This window comes from Oculina patagonica, chromosome 13, assembly GCF_052425735.1.
Source record: "Oculina patagonica isolate OP01 chromosome 13, crgOcupat, whole genome shotgun sequence".
Classification (NCBI taxonomy): Eukaryota; Metazoa; Cnidaria; class Anthozoa; order Scleractinia; family Oculinidae; genus Oculina; species Oculina patagonica.
The window spans coordinates 807,681-834,637 of NC_135770.1; the positions used below are offsets into that span (position 1 = coordinate 807,681).

General features: G+C 37.3%; 1 protein-coding gene across 4 annotated transcripts in view; it reads left to right on the plus strand.

Annotated features, from left to right (window-relative positions):
* Window positions 1-3,699: 3,699 nt before the first annotated feature.
* Window positions 3,700-26,957, plus strand: part of LOC144634269 (polycystin-1-like protein 2) — a 29,641-nt gene continuing 6,383 nt past the window's right edge. The window contains exons 1-17 of one of the 4 annotated variants that reach the window (XM_078493176.1): window positions 3,700-3,763; window positions 4,767-4,866; window positions 10,646-10,732; window positions 13,728-14,012; window positions 17,344-17,687; window positions 18,415-18,556; window positions 19,032-19,141; window positions 19,250-19,308; window positions 19,825-19,979; window positions 20,663-21,377; window positions 21,990-22,436; window positions 22,822-22,966; window positions 23,549-23,725; window positions 24,244-24,369; window positions 24,598-24,816; window positions 25,272-25,520; window positions 25,946-26,689. In XM_078493176.1, coding sequence (XP_078349302.1) covers window positions 13,922-14,012; window positions 17,344-17,687; window positions 18,415-18,556; window positions 19,032-19,141; window positions 19,250-19,308; window positions 19,825-19,979; window positions 20,663-21,377; window positions 21,990-22,436; window positions 22,822-22,966; window positions 23,549-23,725; window positions 24,244-24,369; window positions 24,598-24,816; window positions 25,272-25,520; window positions 25,946-26,689 — 3,723 coding nt within the window. In that variant the 5' untranslated portion in view covers window positions 3,700-3,763; window positions 4,767-4,866; window positions 10,646-10,732; window positions 13,728-13,921. Of the gene's footprint in view, window positions 3,764-4,727; window positions 4,867-10,645; window positions 10,733-12,460; window positions 12,593-13,727; window positions 14,013-17,343; window positions 17,688-18,414; window positions 18,557-19,031; window positions 19,142-19,249; window positions 19,309-19,824; window positions 19,980-20,662; window positions 21,378-21,989; window positions 22,437-22,821; window positions 22,967-23,548; window positions 23,726-24,243; window positions 24,370-24,597; window positions 24,817-25,271; window positions 25,521-25,945; window positions 26,690-26,957 lie in introns of those variants that run through there. The other 3 variants (XM_078493175.1, XM_078493177.1, XM_078493178.1) reach the window with 3 other exon arrangements.

The window sequence follows — 26,957 nt, forward strand, 5'->3', positions numbered from 1 at the left end:
GGCAAAACATACTATCCGCTGGATAATCATTTATCTAGTGGAGAGCGTTATCTCTCCATTGAAGAACCAGGGCCAAGGTTGTCCTAGTTTCTCGTTCATCTAAGTGGAAAGGAATTTTTAGACAACAAGGCGCAATGATTTAGATCGGCGTTTGAACTTCAGCGTTAAGCCACCGCGCCATGTAGAGCTGTTTGAAGTGTAGTTTTTTAATCTAGTAAATATGCAGTGTTAATAAGATCAAACGTATGCAACCTTTGCTACGGTTTGCACAAAACAAATAATTTTGATAGTTTTACCTTGGATCGTTGCGCTTATTCTGCACAGTGTTAACTCTTTCTTGTTAAAGAATGAAGATGAAGATTATTACATTTTAAAGATATTTTGCAAGTATTTTCGAACGGTTCAGAATTGTATTTTACGCAATGTTTTTAAGTGCAAGAGATTATGATTCCGTTTCTTTTGATTTTTTCAAAAGTAAAATCGCAGATGGATATGAGGTCATAACGTTCCATAAGAATTTGTTATGAAGTGCGTGCATTTAAACTGTGAGTCTTAAACTTTCTAGAATAAAAGTTAACAATAAAATGAAATGAAATAAACTTAGTAAGTCAGGTGATGTACCAAGTGTTTAAAACACCTAACTGAGATTTGCAACTCTATATAGAGACTTATTAACATCAGACGAAAGCACGAAATACGTATGAAAAAGTAATTATTTTGTAACGCCAGAAATAAAAGAGTAAATGTTTATGGCGCACGCCACCTGACATTTTCAAGTTAAGAGAGTACTCGGCGACAGATAAAAAATAACTGTGCTACCAAATTAATTGTGAGCTAACTGGATTAAAATCTTCTCCTCTGGCTGCCAAACATGACAGTCATATGATTTTTTTTTGTCATCGCGAATTATTTCATAAATGTACAGCACATACTGTTGATTCGATTTACCGCCCGAAAGCCGATGAACCAAGACCAAGATGGTTTTATAATTAATTTCTTTTGTATAAAAGTAATTTTCACCAATGTGTTCGTGGAGTTTGAAATTACTCAAAGACAATACTTTAGTGATAAAAAACTCGAGCTGAAAAGTTTCAAAGCTAAAATCAATCACACTACATTAGCTAAAACGTGTTTTGAACAACCGGGCCCTTTTTTTGTTTTTTATTTTGTCTCAACTAAAGTATCCAAACTTTGAGCTTGGTTCAGGGATGTATAAATTTAGTTTTGACACAAAAAATTCTTCGTCGATCCTAAACTAAACTGAACTAAAGACGAGAGTGGCGCATATTGCTGAGCCGGGGCCGGGGGACTTAGGGAGTGATCTGTGGGTTTGGGTTCTACTTATTGGAATAGGTTGCTTATAACTGATATTACTTACAGCGGTGTATTTTTATCGTTATTTATAAATTAAAAAAAATTAAGACATAAACTTTCCCGAGTCAACAAGGCACAGAAGAAATGACTATCTCTCATAGAAATCGACTATCGCCCACAGTGATCGAGTAGACACTATAAAGGATTGCAGTCCAACACTTTTGGGCCAAAAATCAAGAATAATGTTCGTTGTAAGAGCAAGGCGCGCGCGTTCGTGTTCTTTCAGCAAATAAAAAACTCTAGGCAAACCAATCAGATTTTCGGATTTTCAATAGTTCATTTGACGTTCTTTGTTGGCTCGTCTCCAGTCCCCCCCCTCTGTCTGGTACTGGTGTTGTCATTACCAACTGTCTCGTTCAACGGTATCACGTTTTTCAGCACACGTCGCAAACATGCTTTTTATGACTCGTTTTCAACGGTTTTAATTTCCTTTTAATCTCACTTATAAGCGTATCTATGTTACTTAGTGTTTTTAATCCAAGACATAGCTTGAAGTTAATTAATGTTAATTGCTCTGCTCCCATTAGATAACTACGGCAAAAACTTTAATTTAAATTTTCTAGTGATAGTGTACCTTTGCAATAAATCATAAATGAACTGTGGATAAACAATACCAAAGAAGGTGATTTTTGCAATTGTGAAGCACCTATTAAAATCCATTTGTTTACAAAGAAACTTTAACGCGGAAAAAATATCAGACTTCAACAGGATATATTTGATCGCAAGGTCTGTTCAGTGATTCCTTATATGTGTGGTAGAGTATCTGCATTAATATCAAAACGTTTTTAATACTTTTTAATCATCTTTAAGCCGTTTCTGAGCAGTCTGGTCATGCTTATCCTTTTAGCTAGTAGCTAAACGTCCATAAATTTGTTTTATCGAAAAGAAAGGCTAAAAAAGTAAAAGCCTGCTAATAAGGTCGTAAAACACCGGAGAAAAGATTAAAAAATAGCAAGGTTGGCGAAAGTTTGGAAAGACGACTCAAATTGATTCCATTTTTAGCACTTTTTGTCACCCCTTTGTGATCTGTTAGCTTGCCAAAACAAAAACAGAGATGTGTCACAAAGCAAAAAGCTATTTTTAAGTTTAATCATCAGTTACAGCTGACTGCTAGAAACTTCGACACAAGTAAAATCCATAGCTTCTTAATCAACATGTCTCGCGGCTTCTTTCAGGCAAATGGAAGGATTAACCTCCCGGAGCGATTTTTGGTTTGAATAAAGACACTACATACAATTTTACTTTGAGCTTTCTAGAAACAAAAATTCAAGAAACTTCCATTCCATAAATAAATGGAACAACTGCTTCCATTTGCTTTGTAGGGTTATTAACCGATTGAATATTAATTGTCGGCGTGACTTTGAAATTTTACCCGACAATATTTATGTACATCAAGCATCTGAATCATTTAATGCTTCATATTCGTCTTTTAAAATAACGATATCAATTTAGTTATAATTTTTCCTACTCTAACTTACAAATACTTTAATAAAAGGGCTCTTTTAAGAGAACTGTTTTTCGAGTTATAATTTTCATGCAAAATAATCCATTACAACTTATTGACCTCAAGATATTTTCGTATATCCATGTCACGATAACTTCATGGCAAAAAAGAAAAACACAAATAGAGGTAAGCATAATTTATGTATTTTTATTTTAGCATTAGCCACAACGAAGAAACTTCAAATCTGTCAACGAAGAAAAAGTGATGAGCTAATTGAATTAATTAAAGGAAAATCGGCAAATGAATCAGTTCCTGTGGAGGTTGGAGGTGATACACAAGCTCCTGCAGGAAGCACTCGCAGCTTGTGCCATTTTTTGCACTTTTTAAAACGAGGGAATCACAGTTATGCATGCCGTGATTAAAAAAAAAGGCTTGAAAATATTAGTTATTTAATCCAGTAAAAACATTTTTTCCGCGAGCTTGGTCCGTTGTTTTGAGTTAACTAGCCAGAGATTAGCCAAGGCAACCAATTTTGGCAAAGACCTATGTTTACCGGTACTGTATCTAGTTTGGTGCCATAACTCTTACATCTATCCATCAACGGATCTCTTTCACTGACGCCATGTATTCGTAAAAATTAGATTTGTATTTATTAGCCAACAAACAGGTGCGCTAAATAGGCTTACCTATAATCCTTTTCATGAGATATGGACATGTTTCGGAAATGAAAAATGGAAATTTGCAAAAGAATAAGCAGAAGAGGACATGCGACGCAAAGGTACCGACTGCGGAGTGGATTAGTTGACTTATTTGCATTGAAGTCCGTCAAGAACTATTTTTATAGCAGAGGGTATATAAAATGTCGGCACCAGGTAGTACCAGTAATATTTGAAGCTTCTGTGTTCATTAAACTGAGCACATTTAAAGCCACTGAACTGGAAAAAGGTTAGTATCATTTGAAGTATGAAAATAATTGTCATTGAATAAATCAATTCCATTGCTACCTGCTTAACAAAGGCGAAGTTTGCAATAATGATAAGTGGAGTTGCTCGTATATCGATTCCATTTTATTGTCTCTAAATGTAAGAAAATTCGTGTTAAGGTTAAAGAGCTCCGAACGCATTCAATTTGATATGTAATAAATACAATAGGTTACACTTCATTTCAGAATCACGTCACATTTCATGCTGTGAATCAAACTTTAATAAGTTTCTAGATGAAAATATTTAAAATTCGGGTTGAATTTTGAAGAATGTTTATGGCATCCCTGGTTTTGGAAAAAGGTTGATAATTCTGAGATTGGATAATACCAAATACACCACAATACGGCAAACTTTGTCTTTTCTTTCGTGGTTGCAAAAGACGAGATATATGTTTTGTAAGTACTTTTTTCTTTTAACTTCCTTTGGTTAATAGCTTCTTTGTACTTGGATAAAAATTCCTTTCAGGGAACTATTTATTTTTCCTCTTAGCTTCACAAGATGTCTCTTAATTTTTATTATTAGGACTCATTGTGGAATGATTCTAATTGCGCAAACCGAATGCAACTGAAAATTTGCAAGCACACCAGTATATCGAGAAGATGCATTTTTAAGCAGCTGCAGATGGCTAAGGAAGCAATTAATTACACTCGACCATTTTTTCTACGCCTTTGTAGCAAATCTTGAAAAATGGTTAATTTTGTCTTCTACTTTAAAGGTTTCGGTGCTACAAAATTAAGTCCCACGAATTTGTCTCTCGCCAGACACGCATGTATAGCTATTTAAGAAAATTGGCAATTTTTGAGCAGCATGTGTTTGCGGAAGATGCTTTGCGGTTTCACGGACTAAATTGAGGTTTTATTTATTTGTATGTAGTGTGTATTTATTATATTGCAGTTAAAATCAGTTACAGTGTGTCTTTATCTTCTGTTTGCCTAACATGGAATCTTCACGAACACAAATTTCAGCTTTGGCGTCGATGCAAGGAAATCACTCGTTGGTGGACAAATTTCAACTTAGAACTTTCGTGACTGAATTTTAATTTCAAGTGGTTTCACTTGGCAAACGGTAAGTGTTTTGTAATCCTTAAGGAAAGCTTCTCTGTAAGATATTAGTTTTAATTTCCTTCCTAATGGGTAAAATATCGGCTTTATCTTATAAAGTCAGTTCACCATTTTATTCGCTGCATGAATCGCGTGTTACAGTAATGACGTTTGACTGAGACCCACAGTGAACAGCAAAAAGCAAAATAAAGTTATTCATATGCAATTCACGCATTTGCGACTTACAGCTGTGACAATTTCCGCAAACATTTGTAGTCTTTAAAGAAGCTTTGTTGTGAAATTCTTCTCGGCAAAAAATCTGTTGGAATCATAACAAAAATTTTGGTCGATGATCGTATTTTCAGATTGAAATAAGATGTGAAAAATATTAAAATAGTATGGCTTTAAAATGTTGTCGAACCTTTCGTTAATAGCTTCCAAAGAAATTGAACATTGTTAATCCTAACCAGCTTTTAGTAGCGCTAACAAATCTGTGTTAAAAGCAACAGAAAGTCTGAATTTTTAAATAAATGTATTGAATCTTTTTTAAAAGTCTTTAGTTTAAAATCAAAATTCTTGTTACGATCGTTGTAAACACTTATTAAAACTTAAGTTGGAAGAGTTCAGTTTTCTGTAATGAGGAATTTTCATTTTCATTAACTGTCCATAAAAATATACCAAAGTGTGGTACCGCTTTAATTCAGAGGTACGGGTTTTTTCTTTTTGTGCTATTTTAAAATGCACCGTTGGATACAAAAATGATGAAATTTTTTCAAATTTGCGTTTTATTATTATGATAGGCTAGAAAATATATATTTGCTTGTAATAGTTCAAAATTGTTTCAAAATATCACTTACCGAAGCGGCTTATGATTTTTTGTGCAATTTTGGAATATTAATCGCGAAATCATTTTTTCTTCCGGCGAGCCATATGGTTCCTCCATTCTCCAATTCCTAGAACTCGACCTACCCTTCCTATGTTTGTACCGTAGCAAGTGTGACTGCACAATGTTACTTTTTATCTTTTTTTATTTTTGTTTATTTTCCGCATTATAAACTCAGTGGTAGCATTTTTCGGGAAATAATTTGAACTTTAAACTATTTATTTCAGTAATATTTTTACGAAATTCTCCAAGCTTAATGATTTTTAAAGCTACATACGTGTCGGGCAGTTTGACTTCCAGTCAAACGCGTTTCAAGCTCTTTTGTGAAACATTGTGACACATGCATAAAGTTAACAATAACAATAAAATAACAATTTACGAAACAAGTGAAACGGCAAGCTTTCTCTCAAGATCAATTCTAAGACGTCAAATGAAAGACAGTCAAACTGCATTTTAATTAAAATCTTTAAAATTAAAAAAGACGATGAAACACAAATCAGACATCTTAAGGTTTTGTCATAAAAATTTCAGAGACACTTTAAATTTCGACTTGTTTGGCTTACATTACTTTTACGGAAACTGGAGTTTGAATTTACTGTTGAAGGTTGATGTACGGTGGAGGATCTCAGTGCTCCCGCTAAGCAGCAGAATCAGGAACCGGTCGGCAGAATAAAAGATCTTTATTCAAATAGAAGTTTGCACTCTTACAGTACTTAATTCTTTTAATTCGTATTTTCTTTTTCTTTTGGTGCTTAATACTCTTTTCCCTGGCTTTTTTGTCAATTTTATTAGCAGTGTTAATGCATGGACTGTTCTCAGCAATCTGTCTTAAAATCAGTAATACACACAGGTTACCTTGATAAGAAACGAGCTGACGCACTAGATAAGGACACATCAATCAAAACCTAACTTTTTTATTTAAAAAAATAACTTTTCATTCATTATATTTCATACATGAATATAATCGTCAACCTCGGAGTAAGTTGTTCAACAAGAGCCAAATTTTGTCGATCAGAAAACAACAAAAAAAAAACAAGACAAAAAACAACAACAACAAAACAAAATTTATATTGACTTACAACCGTGGGGGTGCATGCATTGAGCTTTTCGGCCAGGAGTGAAACACGCCTAAGATTTGTTTTATAATTTAAACACAAACCACCTAAACATCAATTTTTCAAATTTTAAACGTAACTTCGTCCCACTAAAATCTTGAGGTGATTCTTATCTCTTGGATTTGTCATTTTGGGAGACAAGCCTGGTCTTCTTTAATGTTTTAATAAAGTTCATCACAAAACATTAACCTTTACTTGAAAACATGACTAAAATAGTGAAACAAGTAAGGAAAGATTACTCGGGAGATCACAAACTAATTATAGTAAAGGTCAAGTGAAGTAACCATGCGTCAAAAAGTAGCTTGTGTCATATCGTGTATCATTCATTATTAATTCTAACATACAATTATCGAAATATTATTCGTAACAAATAAATTCGTTTTGCCATTTAGTAAATAACATCTTGGATTTGTGGTAGTTTTCATAGCACAATCATGAAATACTACCACGATTGGTTTTATTTAAATCTTAAAATACAAAAGTGTCGCAGTGTCCTGTAACAGGTTAGTTGGCGCTATCATCGTACGGCAATGTGAGGCCCAAACTGTGCTTCAAAGCCACATCAGTTGTAAGTTATAACTTAGTAGCCAACATAATTGGTTTAGTTAACTATAGTTGTTTAAGAAACTGTGAAACCTGTGTTTAGTACAAAACCTTGTGAAAAGAAAAGGTGATTGCTCAATACAGGTTGGCCACGACATTTCAGTGTTGTGGATACACCACCGTGTTTTTTTCAAGTTAGCCTTACACGTGAACCCCATTTACCAGTGAGTGAAAGGAAGAAAAACGCAAGATGTAGGTAAAGTTTTTTTTTTTTACAAAAAACAAACAAACAAACAAAAGTGTTTAAAAAAAAAAAAAACACAACCGCAGTAAGTCCGGCTTCAGAAAAAATAGTAATAATAACATTTCCTGAAGCTTCCTTAAAGGTTATTGAACTGACCGCTGAAAGAGTTTTTTTAACCGTGCGCAGCCGGTTCATAATTTGGCAGGCATTTTGTCGTTGTCGTTGTCGTTGTCGTTTTTGTTTTGTCGGTAAATCGTTCCAGACCCACGCGGCCCAGCCGGCTCCTTGGTCACGGTCACGCAAGATTTGATGTTTCTATGTTTTACTGGCGATCATCACTCGTTTAACATGAACACTCTGCTCTCTGTTTAGAGTGAAATGTATATTTGTGTGTCATGACATTCGAGTGTTTTACCAGAAGAGAGGACTGAAGAACCACATAGCGAAACCAAAGACCGCTTGGACAAGTCCAAGCTATTTTTATACTACCGCTACGTCAGACCCATGACATGCGATCGCTCGCCTGTAGCTATAAATAATCATTCACCTATTTTAAAAATATTTACGAATACTCTGCGCTCTGTTTGTGTGAAATATTTATTTTTGTGTTATTCAGGCGTTTGGCTCGGAGCGAGTACAAGTCGTACAATTTACCCGGAACGTGGTGAATATTGGAAAACAGCGACTTGTTTTCTGGTTATTCCAATATTTGTTTTTCAAGCTCAGCAAGAATGTGTCAAGGCACGGAATACACGTCATCGCTCCAGGGGAATTACCTGTGCAGTCAGGTTTGCTCTATTTATACTTCCAAAAGCTCGTCGAACGACGCTAAACGGAGAAATACATCAGGATGGCCTTAGTCTACTCTTTATTTTGGCGTGAAATGGACTTCTTTTTAATGCCATTCATGAACTGGATTGGGTACATTTTATTGAACATTCGGAACAAAATAAATATTTGCATGCGTAAGCAGGCATTTATCCGGCTAGGCATGTGGATTTTAAAAGCAAAAGATGACGCGGTGAAGGAAATTCAAGTCACGCACAATCAGTGACTCACGCAAGCACGACTTGTGTGTTTCTCAAGTGACTGCTTTTCTAAAGATTTTTTATTGCCTGGCGCTGTGCCTTTCTAGCCAAAGAACTGAAAGAGGTGGTCACACATTAATCGCACGGTTATAAACTGCTTGCAGGTTCTTGTTCGTAATTAAAATGCGTAATTTTCTGGGACTTTGACATATATATTTTTTCGGGAGTTACAGCTTCCTTGTTTTGATGTCAATTTCATAAAATAAGTTGTGCGTCACAGCAAAATATGTGGGCGTTCTTTTTCGGGATTTTTTAAAAAATTGCCTTTGCAGGAATTTTGGAAATATATATGTAGACCATTTCAATGCTCCTGTATTAGTTTTCTTTTGCAAAAAAAAAAAGGAATCTAAAGAGTTTTCGTTGACAACTACAAACGATTCCTGACAAAGAATCGATTCCTTTTGTTCTGTTTTAATTATCCAAAGCGTCAATAATTACTACTTTTCTTTGGAAACAATTTTTTTTTCAACGAATAAAAATTACGCAATAATTTCTTCCCTTTATTTTGGGAAAACACTTAATTTACTCTTAAGTTAATTTTGCTTTGCAAACTATCAACAGAAACAGCCCATCAAGCTTGTTTTATTTTTATTTTCGCACTTCTTGTCGCTCGACGGCAAAATAATAGAGATTGTCATCTACCTTTATTTGCTTTATATTTGCCAACAGTTGCTCAAAATGTTAAAGAATCCCATTGTTGTCACATTCATATTTTCGGTAAAATCTCCGTTCGTAATTTTTTTTTTTATCTTGCCTCAATTTAAACCATCCTTGGTGTTGTTCCATATAAGTAAGATATTATGGTGAGGATTTCTGTCCATTTGATGGAAACTTTGTACGAAAAATGTATCTGATATGACGGGCCATGAGATGCTGCAACTTCGACACAGCAAAATAAGCAGGTTATGGAAAGTAGAAAAAGTTGTCAAGAACTCACTGTCTTAAGATTTTTCCCAAGAGTGCCTAAATATATATGAATGGAGACCTGTAAAGGGTTTTGGAAGTTGAATTCAAGGGCTTTGTAAAGCTTGGAGTATTTGGATAGTTTTTCGCAGTCTAGCCCGTTGGTTGTAAAATATATATTCAACGTACAAGTCAGTAAAAAAGAAAGCAGAAAAATTCAAACACTCAAACAGGAAGCAGATACGCAAATTAGTAACGGCAAGGGAAAAGTAAAGAGACGAGCATTTTCACCTGTTTCCTACAGTACGACCTGACAATTTCATTAAAACAAAATACAGATGATTTAGCGGCAGCAAATTTCAATGAAAGTGTTAATTGGGGGGAGGAGGGCGGGAGTTTGGTGGTTGAGAGGTCCAAAACAAAGGTTTAATGACAAAATTGTCACTTTTCGTCTTGTCGTTCTTTAAATAAATAAAATCTAACCTAGACCAATTATGGTTTCTTTCATGCTTTTCAATTGCTTTACAATATATATAACTTACTGTCGCTTAATTCGATTCTTATTGGCTACCAAAGCCGAACGGAAACGAATTGAAGTGTACCTATTGTAAGAAGCTCAAAAAACAATTTAAAAGTTGTAATAAGCGTTAAGTTTTAAATATGTTTCCTTCCGATATACATAAGAACAATTCTAAGTGTGTTAGTAGCTTGCTGAATGCTTTTTTAGGAATTAAATTATCGATTGGAAAAAGATTTTCCGTCAAAATTGTAAGTTTGAGAAACGAATTTTCCCTTTTTCCGCTATTTCAATGACGAAAGTTGTTACGGTTGATACATTTATAATCCAGATGAAATTTTTCTTTCTTTTACAGACGTTAATTCGCGGTAATGTCTTGTTGTCGATGTTTCTAGACGTTTTTCTTTTTTGCGGTTTCATGATACAAATGGAAATTTTATTTAACTGTCTCTAGGTTAGCTTATGTACTTAGAATTTACAATGTGTCTTTTTCATCTTTTATTATTTTTAGAAGGAGTTGTGAATCATTCATGGTGGAGAATAGATCGTCACTAAGAAAGCCGCAAGTTCTCTTAATAAACGGAAAAAAGAAGAAACGGTAAGTGATTTTAAATCCTTGAGAAAGATTAAGTCCGTCCTTGATATCTTAGAGATAAGTTTGCCGCAAAGGGAGGTATATTGCTAAACTGAGACATGCTAACCCGCCTAAGGGCGACGACATTCGACATTCGATGGAGAGATAGACTATCTTTAGTGAACAATTTTCACTTCTATTCTCCATTTGTCTTAGAACTATACTCAAACGATAGCAACCTTTACTGTTGTAAATTCTTGTTGTACTTTTAAAATTTATTCAAGTAGCGCTTGGCCCTCAGCTTATAGCTGGGAAAAGCGGCTACCAAGAATGAAAAGTTTTGTAACCATATTTGAACTAAAAAAACTGATTTCTTGTTTCAAGTGTTGACCAGAAAATTATCTGAACTTAGTTTAGGGAGACTTATCAAAGTTCCTGTTTGAACTGTGAGTTTTCTGTAATGCGTTCGTTTCTCTGTGCTTACTCTATATTATGCGTTCGTTTCTCTATATTAACCCTAACGTTTACGAGAGCGATCAATGTATCGAAATCAAGTAAGAAAATTTAAATTTTAAGCAATGACGTTTGTAGCAGCGCTTTTGTTTTTATTACACTGTATTTTTTTTTATTTTTTCTGACCGTTATAACCGTCGAGGCTAAAGTGTTTCTGTTTCTTGAATCCAATGTTGCTAAGGCTTTGGTCGACGTTTTGCGGTAACTTAATAATTACAAACGTTACGAATTTTTTTAATGTTTGTAAAACGAATTATTTTAACATAATGTTATTTCCTCGTGAGTTTTTCAGTTTCAGTTTCTGTTATATACAAACAATGCAAACGGTTTTTATTCGATGAAATAAAATTGAATGACAAATAGCTGGAAAAGAAAACAAATTTGTAATTATTATTAAAACTGTTTGATAATGGAAAACTAAACAAAATACAAAGAGGTGTTTCAACCACTAATACGTGGTTCACATACGAGTTACACCTTAACTTCTCAATACAAATGCACCTAACAATAAATGAAAGGAAAACAGTTCCCGTTAATTTTAATTAGTTATTTTTGTCATTTACTCATTTACATTTATTCATCAATATTATTAAAACAAATTCGTTTTCAAGTAGTTAATTCATACAGGGAAAATTCTAGAAACTTATGCTCGGTGATTTAATCAAGTCTAGACATTAAAATAGTTTTGTCCCAGGAAACAGAGCTCTGCCAAAGCAACACACACATATTACTTAGAATGAGTAGTGCTTAATTAAGGCCCCGTCCACACTTACCCGGGTAAATTTGAAAACGGAGAAATTTGAAAACGCCGCGTAAAATGTTTTCCGTCCACATTAACCCGGGTAAATTTGAAAACGATACGCTTCATTAGTAAGTAAAAATAAAAGTAAAGGTAAAGTCTTTATTTAACGAGGGTAGCACTAAAATAACATAAAAATACTAACAAACCAGTGGCCCTCTAAAATTATTTACAATAAAATATAAAAATACACTATTTCACGCTCCAAGTCCAAACGCTCATTGGTGAGCGTTTTTGAAAAGCTCCGTTTTCGGTGACCGAAAACGCCGTTTCAGTGTAGACGGTTGGCCTAACCGGAGAAAAAAAGATGCGTTTTCAAATTTACCCGGGTCAGTGTGGACGGGGCCTAAGAAGGAGCAAGGATCTGATGCATAAATAGCCCTAAAGGTTTCTTTGGTTAAATATTCAGTATGGGCTATTTTGTGTCGAACTCGGGTTAACGGAGCTGCGTCAATTGTTGACATCTGCAAGCGGTCAAACGATATGTAATTTTGTAACAATCTCCTGGCGGTGATCAATCTTTGTCAGTTAAACAACTAATACAAGTCGACTGTGGTGCAGTAATTCGAATGGTATGTGTGGTATATTATGTATTTCAACGGTATTATTAAGCTTTCGTTCAGTGCAGAGTTCTAATTACAAGTATGATAATGTAAAACCTGTCAAGTATCGTTTGCGCAATTTTTCGAGAACGTCAAAACTTCCGCAACAACAAGGGCTCGATCAGAAAGGAACACATCTTTGATACTCTTAAAATGGCGGCAACTTATTGGGATGGCTATTGGTGATAACGATAAAGATTAATAACAGTTTAACATGAAAACATGGAGAAACGTTTCCAAGACCAATATATTTTGGCAAAGCTTGCGTTCTGACCATGATGTTTAATAGGAAATGGGGCACATGTGTCACCTATTTTGAGAACCTCAAAAAAAATACCTAGATTGTATAGTAAACCCAACGATAACTGTTATATTGAATCGATAGATTTTTTTATTATTTTATAAGTGACAGTAAACTTATTGATGGTATCGACTAGGCAAATTTGTAAACGTGGAGCAAACGTTTCTTCATGTCACTGCATTACTGATACCTATAAGAGAGTGCTTTGTATATCTTGTGTCAGTTCGCAAATATTTGTATTCAATGCGTCAAGTTAAAAATGTAAAATGAATCACGTACTGTAGATCCAAAGAGAAAAACAGGAAAGCTAGTCTATTCCTCGTTACACGGGATAAATTAAAATAATGAATAAAAAATAAACAAGGAAAACTTTCTTAAGCAGGCAGCAATGTCATTTTTTGATTGTCGTAAAGGTGTGAGCAAATACAGAAACTGCTGCTTCAAATTTAATAGCGTCAACTTAATAGCTATTTGAGGTACTAATAAATTCTTAGAATGAAAGGCGGTTGCCGAGGAGAATTCAATTTTAAACGGATAAACAGAATTCGTAACTAGTCATTTAAAAATAATAAAAAAATATGAAATCGGCTGTTTTGTGAAATGGATACTTCTTCCGTATTCCGGGGTTAACAATTTTCGTATTACTTCATCGGATATTAATTTTTATGTTGCTTTATTGGCTCTGCTCTTTCACCAAAAACAAAAGAAGTGCTATATTGCACAAAGGTTCGAAATAATCTCCCCTTGTAACTTAAACTAGAGCCGGGTTATTTACGAATATTTGCAATTTTAATTTTTTTTCAGCAAGATATCATAGAGCTCATTCGGACAGCTATCTGCTCAAGACGATCTGGTACGTCACATCTGTGATATCAAAATTTGACGCCCAATCAGACGAATATCAACAGTGATCGACCCCCGTTGATTTTATACCGAGTTTCTTCAGCCTTTGCTACTGGACGAATGGTTTTATCAGGCTACGCCCGACCATATAAAATATGACAAAGAGAGTCCGGCTCCATGTGGTGGTGAGACAACTTCTCGCGCTATTCTTGATTGCAGTGCGTTCAGGAATCTCACGATGCCCAGGTAGGAAGCGTTATCAATACTCTTGTAATACGGCGCGTGTTTCTCGCGGCGCGCACTCAAATCCAACGTCACTGGTTTAATGGAACAAATGTACCAACGCGGACGCTTCACAATTATTTCTTTGTTTTATCAACTATAAATTTACACTGTTGGGTAGCCAGAATGATATAGCTTCTAGCTTTAGGAAATTCTTCATGTTTTCACTGCACTCGCCTTGTACGTCAAGAGCAATTGCTCTTTGAAGACCATAGCAGACATTTGTTTATTTTGTGGAGGAGGTAAATGGAATAATGTGTGAACATTTTGTCATCAAACAAAGCTGTTCAAATACATTATTAAGGGTTCGGTTTCTTGAAGGGGAAAGAGAAGTGTTCGCTGTTTACAACTGAAAAAGGCTAATATTTCTCATGATCGAATATTTATTATATTTCATCAAATTGAACTTTATTTATACATCCAGCTGCTGATTTTATTTCGGTTAATTTCATGTTTTGGGTAGGTATGGCATATAATGACAGCCCTGTAATAAGGATAGCAGACGGGGGGGGGGGGGGGGGGGGGGTCGCGATACCGTTTTATGGACAAATTGTAGTGTAATCGTTTAATTCTATGAAAATTATATTGAATGTCTTGAAATCTCCGAGTTAGGAAAAGCGCGACTCATTTAATTCAATAAAATTTCTGTAGACACACACAAATATCACAGTATACAATATATCAGTAGGTTACGCTGATTAAGCTTTCGGCTATGCTCAGTGGGTTAAACACGGTTAAGTATAATAGGCAAAAATTTAATCACCTGGATTCATTAGACAGTCGTATTGTGTAGCAGTTAACGGAGAAATAGGGCTGCCAATAGAATTTCGTTGCGAAATTTGCAGCTATATTTAATAAGCAAAACAATGAATTCAGGGAGAGGATGATAATTATTTTTAATAAAAACCGCCCCAAATTGCAAAAACACATTATACGACGGGGAGAACAATGTGAACTTGACATACACTTTTTAAAATTAAAAGTACAGAAACCAAAGCATGTCGATTTTTGTAACTTGGATATGAAATACGTTTATTTAACCTCGCTGAGAAGAAAAATCCATGATTTACTTTAAATTATTCTGATTCACGTTTCAAGTGAAATGCCGCGTTAATTTTTAGCATGGTATTAACATGACGCAACTGACGGAAATTAGTGGAAAACAGATCTTATAGGGTGTACGGCGTTTGGTGTTTACAGAAAACTCAATAGTGTGCATAAGGTGGAAGATTCGGGTAGATATTTTAAATTTGTTTACGAATTTTTCTCACATAGAAGCTTAACTTCGAAAATTTTATTATGAACAGCTAATTTACGAAAACAAAACATGAAACCAATTATTTGCATAAGCAAGGCATAATGAGCACACGTACTTGCCTTTTCAGTGCACTTTCACACCAATAATAAATCGACAAATAAATAGAGATAATCATGTTATTTATTTTACTTAACGGTGATCATTCTCGAATTTATAAAAGTTAATAGGAAGCCATTTACATTTGCACTTCGACGAAATTTTGGTCCTGTCGATGGGCTCCTAGTTCTGTACGTTACTTACATATAATTTTTCACAACTCAACGGCTTTAAAATTTTCTTTATTACAACAACATATCTGATTAGAAAACGCTATTTTACAAAAACTTTTTATGTACATCAAATGTTTCAAACAACGAAATTTAATTCGAGTCGCTGCGACGCGAAGAAAGATAAAATCAGATGTGTAATGTTAACTCACCCACCGGTTACCCGGTTGGTAGGTTTCTTGAGCTGGCTTCTCGGTAAACTCTTTTACTTAGAACTGATTCAAATTTTGATTTATTAACATTGCCGTAAAGTCTTCGGTTGTTCGCAACATTACCCGAGTACATTGTTTTAAACAAATAAATTTTATTTTGCCGTGTACCTGTTCAGTTATATTTCCTGAAGTATTACGTTAAAGAAGCGTACCCAGCGTTTTGAACTTTGATATTGGTTTTTGAAACGGTGTAGGTTTTAGCTTTGTGGTTTTTTAAATTTTTGTGCTAGTCTCGTGATTCAAGGACCCTCCAAGACCGCACATACAGTTAATTCATTCAAGTTATTTGCCCTTGGCCGTTAATAGATATTACTTCTCGAACAATATCGTCCTTTGTTGGTCATGTTTGGGTTTGTCTCCTGACCTTGCTTAGAACCTCCGACAAAATTTTTTGTTTTGGCGTAAGTGCTCTGTTGGGCGTATTTTGAACCTCGTTGTTCGTTTTTGAAAGTCGTATGAAGGTGTTTTTAATTGTGTTGTAAGATACCGTCCTATCCCGTTCCCGGTCCTGTTATCCCGTTCCTACTGACGAGGTATTTAGCAAGGTGCTCTTCTGAGCCAAGATAAAAAAAAGTGGTTCCTGAGTGACGGAATAAAGAGTCTTACTACCTCTTCGCTAAGCGAACGAGTGCGACCCCTCAACACTAGAACTGAACAGACTCCTAGATTGGTCAACTTTAAAAAGATCTTGTAGGGTATACGGCGGTTCGTGTTTACAGGAAACTCATTAGTGTGCATAAGGTGAATTCGAATTATTCGGGTAGATATTTTAAAATTATCTACTCCCAGAGAAGCTTAACTTCGAAAATTTTATTATGAACAGCTAAGAAGTTGTTCCTGAGTGACGGAATAAAAAGTCTTACTACCTCTTCGCTAAGCGAACGAGTGCGACCCCTCAACAATAGAACTGAACAGACTCCTAGATTGGTCAAAAAGAATTTCTCCTAAACGATCTACAAAGTTTCGAGCTAGCTTACGAATTGAAACAAACTTACATTTCTTACATTTGTTTTTCATTACTTAATTTTTTCAAATGGAGAGCCATATGAACGCAACGTAAATCACAGTTCGTAGTTAAGTTCCCGTGAAAGAAAATTGGTGAATAATAAATACGTTATTAGAAATTTACTATGTAGTTTGAAATACATTTACACTAGTCATTTGTATTTGTAAAGAATATAAGAAAGTACACACTCAAGGCTTCAACAGACTTGAGAGTATATAGTGTACCCAATTGGTCTGTCCAACGCCACTCTGCGAGCAGTTGGTTACTGACACGTTTCGGCGTAGGAAAAAAATCAGTTGCTCGCAAGGTTGTCCAACGCGCGCCGCACCAGTCTCCATTGTTGTCCATGAGGCAAAATATTCTGCCAAGCGTCGTCCTCGTTAATGGTGTTCTTTCAAATCAAGACGATTTGTTAAAGAGTTCCTTTGATTATTTAAATAAAGCAAAACGCGATGATTTCTCTCAAACCATTTCTTTCCTGATTCTTCCGCAGACGCATGCAACAAGCCGCTGGGAATCGCAGACTACAGAATCCGAGATGATCAGATGTCTGCTTCGAGCGCATACGACGATGACTTTGCGACATTCGGAGCACACCGAGCTAGACTGAACCTAACAAGTTGGCCGGCGGGATACAGAGCTGATACGAAAACTGATGTTCTTTTTCATTGGCTAAAGATTAACATGGACCAACCTATGGTGATAACAGGCATCGCTACTCAAGGTTACGGTAATTCGTCTTTTAGCGAGTGGGTGATGAGCTACATGGTGTTTTATGATAAGTTAAGTGCAGAGGAAACAGTGTATTGCACAGAGGAAGATGGCGAAACGATAAAGGTGAATGAGTACGTTAACGTTTACGCGTTCGGTCCTAAAGCCCGGGCCAGACGAGGGTGAGAGTTGATGAGAGTTCAAACTCTCACTCTCGTTTGGCATGGAATTCTCATGCACTCTCATCAACTCCCGTGCGCTCTCATGCGCTCTCATCGACTTTGAACGTGTTCAAATTTTTTTATGAGAGTTGATGAGAGTTTTCTGTCGTTTGGCTCGAGTTGGTAATAGTCGATGAGAGTTGACGTAAACTCTCATGAGAGTTATCTCTTATCAACTCTCATCCTCGCTTGGCCCGGGCTTAAGTGTCAAGTTGTATTGTCCTTTGTTTCACGACATATACACCTTATTGATGGTTTTTCAGATAATAATTGTAAATATTTTACGAGTTTCATATAGAATAAATGCGAGAAATGAGTGAAATGATCGTGTGTATTACTGGTAAAATAATTTAAAAGGGGATTTATTATTATACTTCGTAACACTATCTAAATATAACATTTTATCTTCTCCTTTTCAAGAGACTGCGCAGCGTGTAAGAGAAGGGAACGACTTTCCCGGGTTTGGCATTTTTTACAGTAACCCCAGTAAAGCTCATATGTTTAAAGTGGAACAAAATACCATTCTTCTAAGATCGTTTTCTTACTTACTTAAAACTATTTGCATTCTTTCTAGCCACTACTCGAAATTTCTACTCCGCTTTTTAAACCATATTCTCTTTTTACTGCTGCAGACTTTCACTGGAAACTTTGACTCAAGCTCCATTCAATATCAAAATCTGGCGATTCCTGTGGTGACACGAAGCGTGACGATCAACCCAGTCTTCTGGAATGATAACATTGGCTTTCGAATGGAGCTTTATGGCTGCAAGCCAGGTTTGTTCTCCAATATATTTTGTGCCAATCCATGAAGCTATATAAGTACGTTTAAACACTTGGAACACTTTGATTTATCACTTTTAACCAGAGTACGCTAAACTCTCTATATTATATAGCTTATTACTTTTCTCAATGCGTAAATCAGCCTTCTCACATAAAATTAGAAAACTGTTTAATTTATTTCTGCCTAAACAATATTACAAACAGTGACAACAGAAGAAAAATATGGTGTGTAGGGAATTTTAAAAAATTATCGTGAATTCAAAATAATTGTTTTTGTGGTTTATAAAGTGGCTTGGCTTACCATGTTTAAAAGAGGTTTACAGAGACAGGCTTACTACAACTTCGTTCCTTCTTTCCTTTATTCCTTCGTGAGTTTCTCGTGGTACGGCACTGCTTGGTCTACGTTTTTATTTTTGGCAAATTGTACGTTTCGTTTTTAAGCCCTATTAACAGGTTTTCTGTTTCTTAGAATTCTATTTTGTGGAAGTGCTCACTGTATCGAACTCGCGTTTTACACTGGATTACGCCAACACCAAGAGCGAAGCTTACATGACTTTGAAACAAGAAATGCTCTCAGAGGTACTGTGACTGTCGGATGTTTAAAAAGTAGTCTCCGTGCCATCAGCACATCCTCACATGACATGATTAATGAAACGTTTAATGGCTTCTCCGTCATCTTTGTTTCAGGTGACAGAGTTGCTTGCAAGAGTTCCTGGGTTTCTCTTTGCTGGCTTACGAAGACTGAGGTAGAAAAATTCATAATATATTCTGATTGGAGTTATTGTTGTAAAGTTTTGCTTCACTCTTGTAGCATGAGTGTGTCAAAACCACTTTTTTCCAAACCAATCGTGCTATTTTTTTTAAACTTTCAACCTGCCGTTAAATTATCAACTGGCAACCACACTAATTCATAACGTTCTTTTCTTAATCCCGTTTTGCACTAACACCTTCTATGACCCTACAAAGTCCCTAACGTCAAACAAAATGACTAGTAGTTGACTATCTGTTAGCAACAGTTCAGTTCTCACCAACTATTATCGCACAATTAAGACTGTTAGCGAAATGTTCGAGATTATTGAGGGTTTGAGTCATCAAGATTCAACTGTACCTTCCAAAAGAAAACCATTTTTTGACGATAAACTAAGTAAATTGAAATCCAAAGCAAAATGTAGGCCTAAAGATCCTTATATGTTGATGTTATTAACACCCATGGACAATTACGTCTAGAGTTTCTAAAATCATATTGTTCTATGTTTACTCAGTCCGCAGTCATACATGAGAAAACCTATCATGGCAGCAGAGATCAAAATTTATTGCACTCAGTCAGAGAGGGTTGCTGTGGGCCAAGAGTTGGAAAGAACCATACAGAATGGAGATTTTACGACACTTGGCCTTCCACTCAGAACAGAGGATCGTTGTAAGTAAAAAACCAACTTTTAATTCACTGTGTGGGAGGTGCGGTAGCCTAGTGTTTAACGTGCCTGACTCTAGATGGAGAAGTCTGGGTTCAAGCCATGTCCTGGGTCATTGCCATGTGTTTACGCTTCATTCTCACGTTGCCCCTTTATACGCTCGACTTATAGACAAATATTTCGTTCAACTTAACTTTTTTCTTTAAAGTACCATCGAAATTTTTTCGGCGGAAAAGCTCAATTTTGTTGAGTTTTGACCTGTTCTCAGCAAGATTTGTTGAAAAAAAAAAATCGCTCGGCTTACAAACGATTAACTCGAATAACAGAAGCGTATAATTTTTTTTTTTGTTTCTTCCTCGTGTGCGTAAGTTTCGCAATTCTTGTTTACGGATCAAAATCTGTTCTGAATGACTGTGTAGTTTCAGTCTTAATTCTAGCAGTTCTTTGTTGTCTAGGATAGAAAGTTTGATTGGCTTGCCGTAAGAATGTGTCGATTTTATGCAGTCCCACCTTTTCCACCTGGATATCCAAAACGTTTTCAGTCGTTAAAAGATATTTTTATACCAGATTCTGAACGAATTTTTTCTTTTGCAGACGGTGGTCGGGGTACAAGGGAGGGTTTTGGCGTCCTGTTAAATTTTCATTTTGCTGTTGTTTTAATTGTGGTAACTGTTCTTACCTCCTTCAGTTGATTGTAGGTGTGACTATCCAAGTGTCACTGTTGACCTGGAAAAATCTCCGGAGAATGCAACAGTTATATACACCAGCGATCGCTTTCCTCTTCAAGCAACATTGCAGGACAACTGCGACATGTCGAGTGGCTATCAACTTCACTGGGAGGTGTGTAAATGCGAAGAAGAAACCGGGTTGTGCAATCAAGTTATTCCTTACGGGGCAAGTAGACCAGGGAGAACGAAGAAACTTTACCCGAGGCTATTCGGTGCTGGGTACATGTATATCCGGTGCCTCGTCAAAAACGCGAGTTCTGACGTCATAACGTACGACTACGGGTACGTTAGAATTATTCTACCTCCGCTCATAGCGAAAATTGCCGGACCCTCCAGTGTCATTAGGGGAAATGAGACCGTTATCATAATAAGTGCTGCTGAGAGTTACGACCCTGAGAAAAGGTACAAAAAGACTGAAGGCCTTACCTTGGCTTGGTACTGTAGAGAAGAAAACACGTCGCGTGATAACCACGATGAGCTTTCTGCAATTCCCCCAAACGACGCAGGTGGTTGTCAAGGAAAAATCAACAATTCATCGCCCCTGCTTTATCTTAATTTGAACAATTTACGAGGAAACAATACCTATTTTTTTAAAGTTGTCATTCAGAAAGGAGATAGGTCATCCCAGGCGACACACAAACTAAGAGTAGAAGAGCCCTTTGTAATTTCTATCAGGTGAGGACTAGAAATGTTTTTCCCGAAACGATATGAAGATATGATGATAGATTAGAAAAGGTATCAGGAGTATCCGCCACAGGGGTCAAGGCCAATTTTACTTACTGTTAAGTAAAATGACCGGGGTTAGCTGTATGCCCCGAAATCATCATTGGTAGGTGAGTAAGATTGTTCATGTGGATAACAGTCCCGCTGTCTTGGAACGTTCTACCTCACCAACTAAGATTCCTATCCCTAAGACAAGTTTGCAAGTTTCCTCGCAGTTTATAAAAACGATGCATGCATGTAGAGCTGACTTGGTTCTCAGGGACAACATTGCTTTATAAAGTGACACAGAGGTGGGCAAACGCGGGTATGGAAAATTGAAAATGGGGAAGATGAACCGTAATCAGTCAAAGATAGACACTTAACAATCTATTCAAAGTTTTTTAAAAGGTAAAATTACGATAAGAGTAAAAACTCATTTTTCGTTTGAAAGGTTTGGTCGGGGACACGTTTTGAAGCAGGGACAAAAGGCAACTGGGTAATCGCCTGGCTACCTGTATTGTCGAGATTTCCATCGGCGGGTTGTGTATTAGCAAAAAACCTTACAGCCTCCAACTTATTTTGCAGATGCACGACCAACTGCGGGTCTAAAGTGAGTGTCAACCAGCGGTTGACTTTACAATCTTCGTGCTCAGGGCCGCTTTGTGACAGAATCATCGAATACAACTGGTTATTGCTCAAACGTAAATTCTCTGGAGAGAAGGGCTGGAAAAACGTACCCAACCTCAAAGACAAAATATTAACTGACATAAACAGTCCCAATCTTGTAATTCCAGGCGATAAGCAGGTTTTGGAGGAAAATAACAAGTACAAGATAAGGGTAGTTGTAACGCTACCAAATGGATTCACGTTTGGAGAGGAAATAATGTTCGTTACCAACTCTCCTCCGCGTGTTTCTGGTGGTCAAGGTGGCTGCTTTGTGGCACCAAGCGAAGGCTTTGTGTTAAAAACAGAGTTCAACTTTAGTTGCTCTGGATGGTCGGATGATGAGCTGCCTTTAAACTACGAGTTCAGGTAGGCCAATTCATAGCAGGTTCTGATGAAGAAATTGTTGTAAAAAAGGCCGGTTATTATTGGTATTGTCATTACTACACGTGAATTCCGTTTAGTGGTGACGATGCTGGTGGATAAGGACTAAGGGAGTGTTGGCATTTGTATAATTTGAATCATCACTTTGCAGTGAGCATTTTTGCGTTTGAAAAGGCAGAATAATCAAATATATCAGGACTAATTTAACGTGAATTGGTTTAACGGGCGAATTAAGTCATCTGCCTGATCCATGTTACTCTTAGTTGAATTGTCTCTGCCAAACCGTGTCATGTATTATATTTTGATGATAAACCATTTCGAGTGTCTATAAACTAAGATTAATGGATTTTTGTTCTAATATACTGTTCAGATATCAAACCAGTTCTGGAGTGTTGGTGCTTGACAGTGGGCCTTCTTCCCATGCCATCGCCCGATTGCCTCTTGGGAAAATAACTGTGGAGGTTCTGGTATCAGACTCGCTGGGTGCCTCCACTGTTCAACGACTTCACGTTCAGGTAAAATATAACTATCTATAGGGCTACCTTGGTAGATTGGTAGTATGCATTACTGAGAAATGATGTTACCATCTGTCAAAGTATTTTATTCGCTATACCTTTGGATTTTTTATTAGCTCGTGGAATTGTTCCTGGACGGGTTCTTTCTTTCCAGTTACTATATGAAGTGGAATGATGACTAAATTTTTTTATTACTCTCAGCAACAGACCCGGTGAGAGGTAGATGTTCTCCAGATATAATAAACCTCACCAATTATTGACATGACTTTTGTTTTGTTTAATTCTTGGACGCTCTTTCTTGGTTTTCCGGTTTTGTTAGGGTCATTACGTTACCTGAAGAGAGCTGACAATAGCTTTTTGTTCAAACTTTGCCTATCGCGAGCCAATTCAAAAAGAAAAATCCGCCATTGTGTTAATATGCCCACGCTATTTGCGCGTAAAATTATGCACAGTAGGGATGTACAATGCAATATGCGAGGAATGACCTTAATTTCTCGTATGACCACAGGCCTAATTGAGCTCTGTTCATGATAACCTATAGTCTTTGGATACACCAATTTGAACACAGGTGTTGTCTTCCAGGTGAAGCCGATACCTCCAGACGACCTTTCTAAAGTTCTGGAAACATCTGCAACCGGTGGAGACAGCCACCTTAAAGGACTTGTAGATGGCGGGAATGTCGACGAAGCTGCGCAAATGGCTTACTCTATTCTTACGGCTGTAGAGGATGCCAATGTAGGCAACGAAGACAAGCAAGCGGTGAGAGGCCTTAAATGTCAACATTTATGAATTGTTTTTTAAGTTAATGGACCTTTCTGAAAGTTTAAATGGGCCAGCAAAGTTTGTTAATTTGAACTGAGTGAATCGAGTAAAGTTGTAGGCTCATGAATTTTGTGATAGCTAATTGAATCCTTTGGGTACACGCAAAGAACCTCGAAATGGCGGAAACAAAGAGCAACGGTTTGCTCATTCATTGCAACCTTAAAACCATATGTTTAGACAGATGACGATAACACTTGCCTCATTTGTTGGTTTCGGCTGATTCACTTTCGTATCTGGCAAGATTTCGCACATGGGTGCATTGTTTCGGGGAGAATTAGGAGTAGTTGAGTGGAAATCCTTCGCGGTTTTGCTGCTCAGAAAAATTCCTTCGCGGCTTTGCCGCCGAAACAGAGCGAATAATATTAAAAGTTGATGGACCTTTTTTCGCCAACTTGCCGCTTGACACTGAAAGTCATTGGCCCATCATCTTACAGAATTATTTTTTCTTTCCAAAGGTAAAGGAAACCATACTGGAACAGATATCCACTGTAGAAGTTAACAGTATGCAGCAGGTCACTCAACTATTAGCAGTTGTTGTCATGGCGACCGAAGGAAAGAAGGATATAGCAGTGACAGCACAGGTATGATGATACATACTCTCCTTGACTTCACGCCCGTTCTCACCCTCTCTTTCTTTTCCCCTTTCTCTCTTCCTTTTAATTTCTTAAAAATTTAATCATAAATTACTAAGAAAATGATTTTGGAAGCCCCGTCATATTTGTCTCGTTTGGCGTTTATCTCTAAGGGGTAAGAGGAGCACTAAAATTTCATTTTTTTTTATATTTTGTTTTGCTTTGTTTTTAATTCAGGAAAATGCAGTCGGCCTTTTAGAGAACATGACGGACTTCATTACTTCCCAAATCAGCGCCGAGGGACAGAACGCTGACTTGGTTCAAGACATCGGAGGTAATCTCCTACAGGGAATGTCCAATTCTCTCAGCAAGTCTGCCAAGAAGGCCACTGCGTTCAAGGAACAAACGGATGGGGAATTGGAACAAGAGGGCAATGTTGATCAAGAGAAAAAGCAGGTAGCTACATTTAAACGACTTTAAAGTATTTGGATGTACAGCGACCTCTAGAGGCACCGGCGCCAGAGGAGGCCGCCGAGGGCAGCCCGACGGCGCGACCGCCGGCACGCGACGAACCCCAGCCAGGGCCCGGCGGCAGCGGGCGACCAGGGACCGCAGCCCCCGGCCCCCCCGACCGAGGCCAGGAGCCCCGCCGCCGGCGCCAGCCGGGGGGGCGCAGAGGGCGCGAAAGTCACCGCTTAAAATTCGCACCAAACAGACCATCAACCCTCTCAGTTTTTCACCTCTTATCCCTCGTAAGCCCTAACCCAGCTCAAACGAAAACGATTCCAATGGCATAATATTTCGCATTCTTACTGCAACTTCCAAAGGAATATGCTATCGAGAACCGAATTCCTCACTCGAGACGAACTTATGCAACTCAGAAAACGCTATTTGTTTTTCCCCCGGTATAGAACAAAGATATCGCCAAGAAAACTCTTCATCTCATCGACAAACTAGGGAGCGGTCTCCTAGCAGTCAAGGTGCCTGGTGAGAAGCCAAGCGTTTTTCACACCGACAAATTGTCAGTGACGTTGGATCGACAAACGCCGGCCAAGATGTCGGGAAAAACACTAGGCGAGGGAAAACAGAAAGTTTCCTTACCATCAGCTAAGACGTTGTTTGGAGCCGAAGCGGCAAACTTGAAATCTGTTGATGCTCAGGTAGGGACCAAAATTGACATTCCTAACGCTTCTACGCTCCGTTACGCGCGGTAAGATAACTTAGCTTTAGCTCACGATCAAATAACATGCATGCATATCTGCTATATTACCTGTGTAGTAGGTGAATCTCAACGCCCAGCATCGAAGAAAGCGCAGGAAAAGAGGAAATTTGTGTAGCTATTTCCGTGATATTGTCTTGAGCCTTAGCCATATTGCTAGTGGTAATCAAATTCAAATCAACAAATTCGGTTCATATTTTACTTTGCCCCTGTTTTTTCTGTCTGTGCAAAGCTCAACGACTTGAATATTTGCTCTTAGAAGACTGCATGACGGTCGCACCGTTAATCTTCTTATTTGTGACAAGACTTTCCACATTTATTTTCTCTTGACTTTCCATGATACTTATTTCATTTTTTTTCCGTCAGATGACTTCGTTTAACGAGAACCCTTTCACTTGGGATGACAGTGCAAAAGGTATCCAATCATCTGTGGTGGACTTCAGTTTGAAGAGAGACGATGGAACCAGTCTTAAAATCACTGGCCTCAGAGATCCAGTTGAGCTCTTTATACCAGTTACCCGAAAGGACCCAAAGACTGGAAACAAATCCGATGAGCAATATTTCGTAAAACCTAGTAATGGCACCAGCAACTTACAATACCACCGGATCAATATTCCATCGGCCAACTCCATTGTCTCTTTTGAGATCCAACCCGAGCGCGGAGAGTTTTTGGAAATTTTTGTGACTGCAGAGAAGAAGCCGACACCAACTGACTACCAGTTCAAAACTCGCGTTCCTGATTTCTCATCTTGTGCCGCGTACTCCAAAAGCACTGGATACCACAACTGCAGTAACAATCCCTACGAGATATCACTATCTAGTAACATCACGGGAAAAACAGAAACCCATTACATTGGCATTATGTTTGTTGCAAACAACACTGAAAAGGCGCGCAGTCGTGTTGCACGGTCGTGCGGAAGCCAAGGCGGTCGTCAGAAGCGTTCTTGCATTGGCGTCAAAGATCCTCCAACCACCCCTCCCCCGACACCGAAGATTGTAATACCGAAATATAACAGGAGCACGGACGTGAACTACACGATGTCAGTGACAGTAACAAGCTGTTTGTATTGGTCTGAAGAGAAACAGGTCTGGACTAATGAAGGATGCACGGTACGTTGAGCAAATATAACTTGTGTAACGTCTGTGCGTAGCTAAAGCAACGCGTGGAAAACTTGTGCCAAAGTTCACCTTAGAGCAGCGGTGTATTTGAATTTGAGATAATTATTCTTATTCTCTTTTCTATATTTTCTTGGGTCTTGTCTTTAACAAGTTGAATTGTAGGATGAAATTTGCTTTTCATTTTATTTTCAAACCTTTTACAATCGAAAACTTTAACATCTGAATGAAAAGCGTAAACATATAAAAATTGATAATTTGA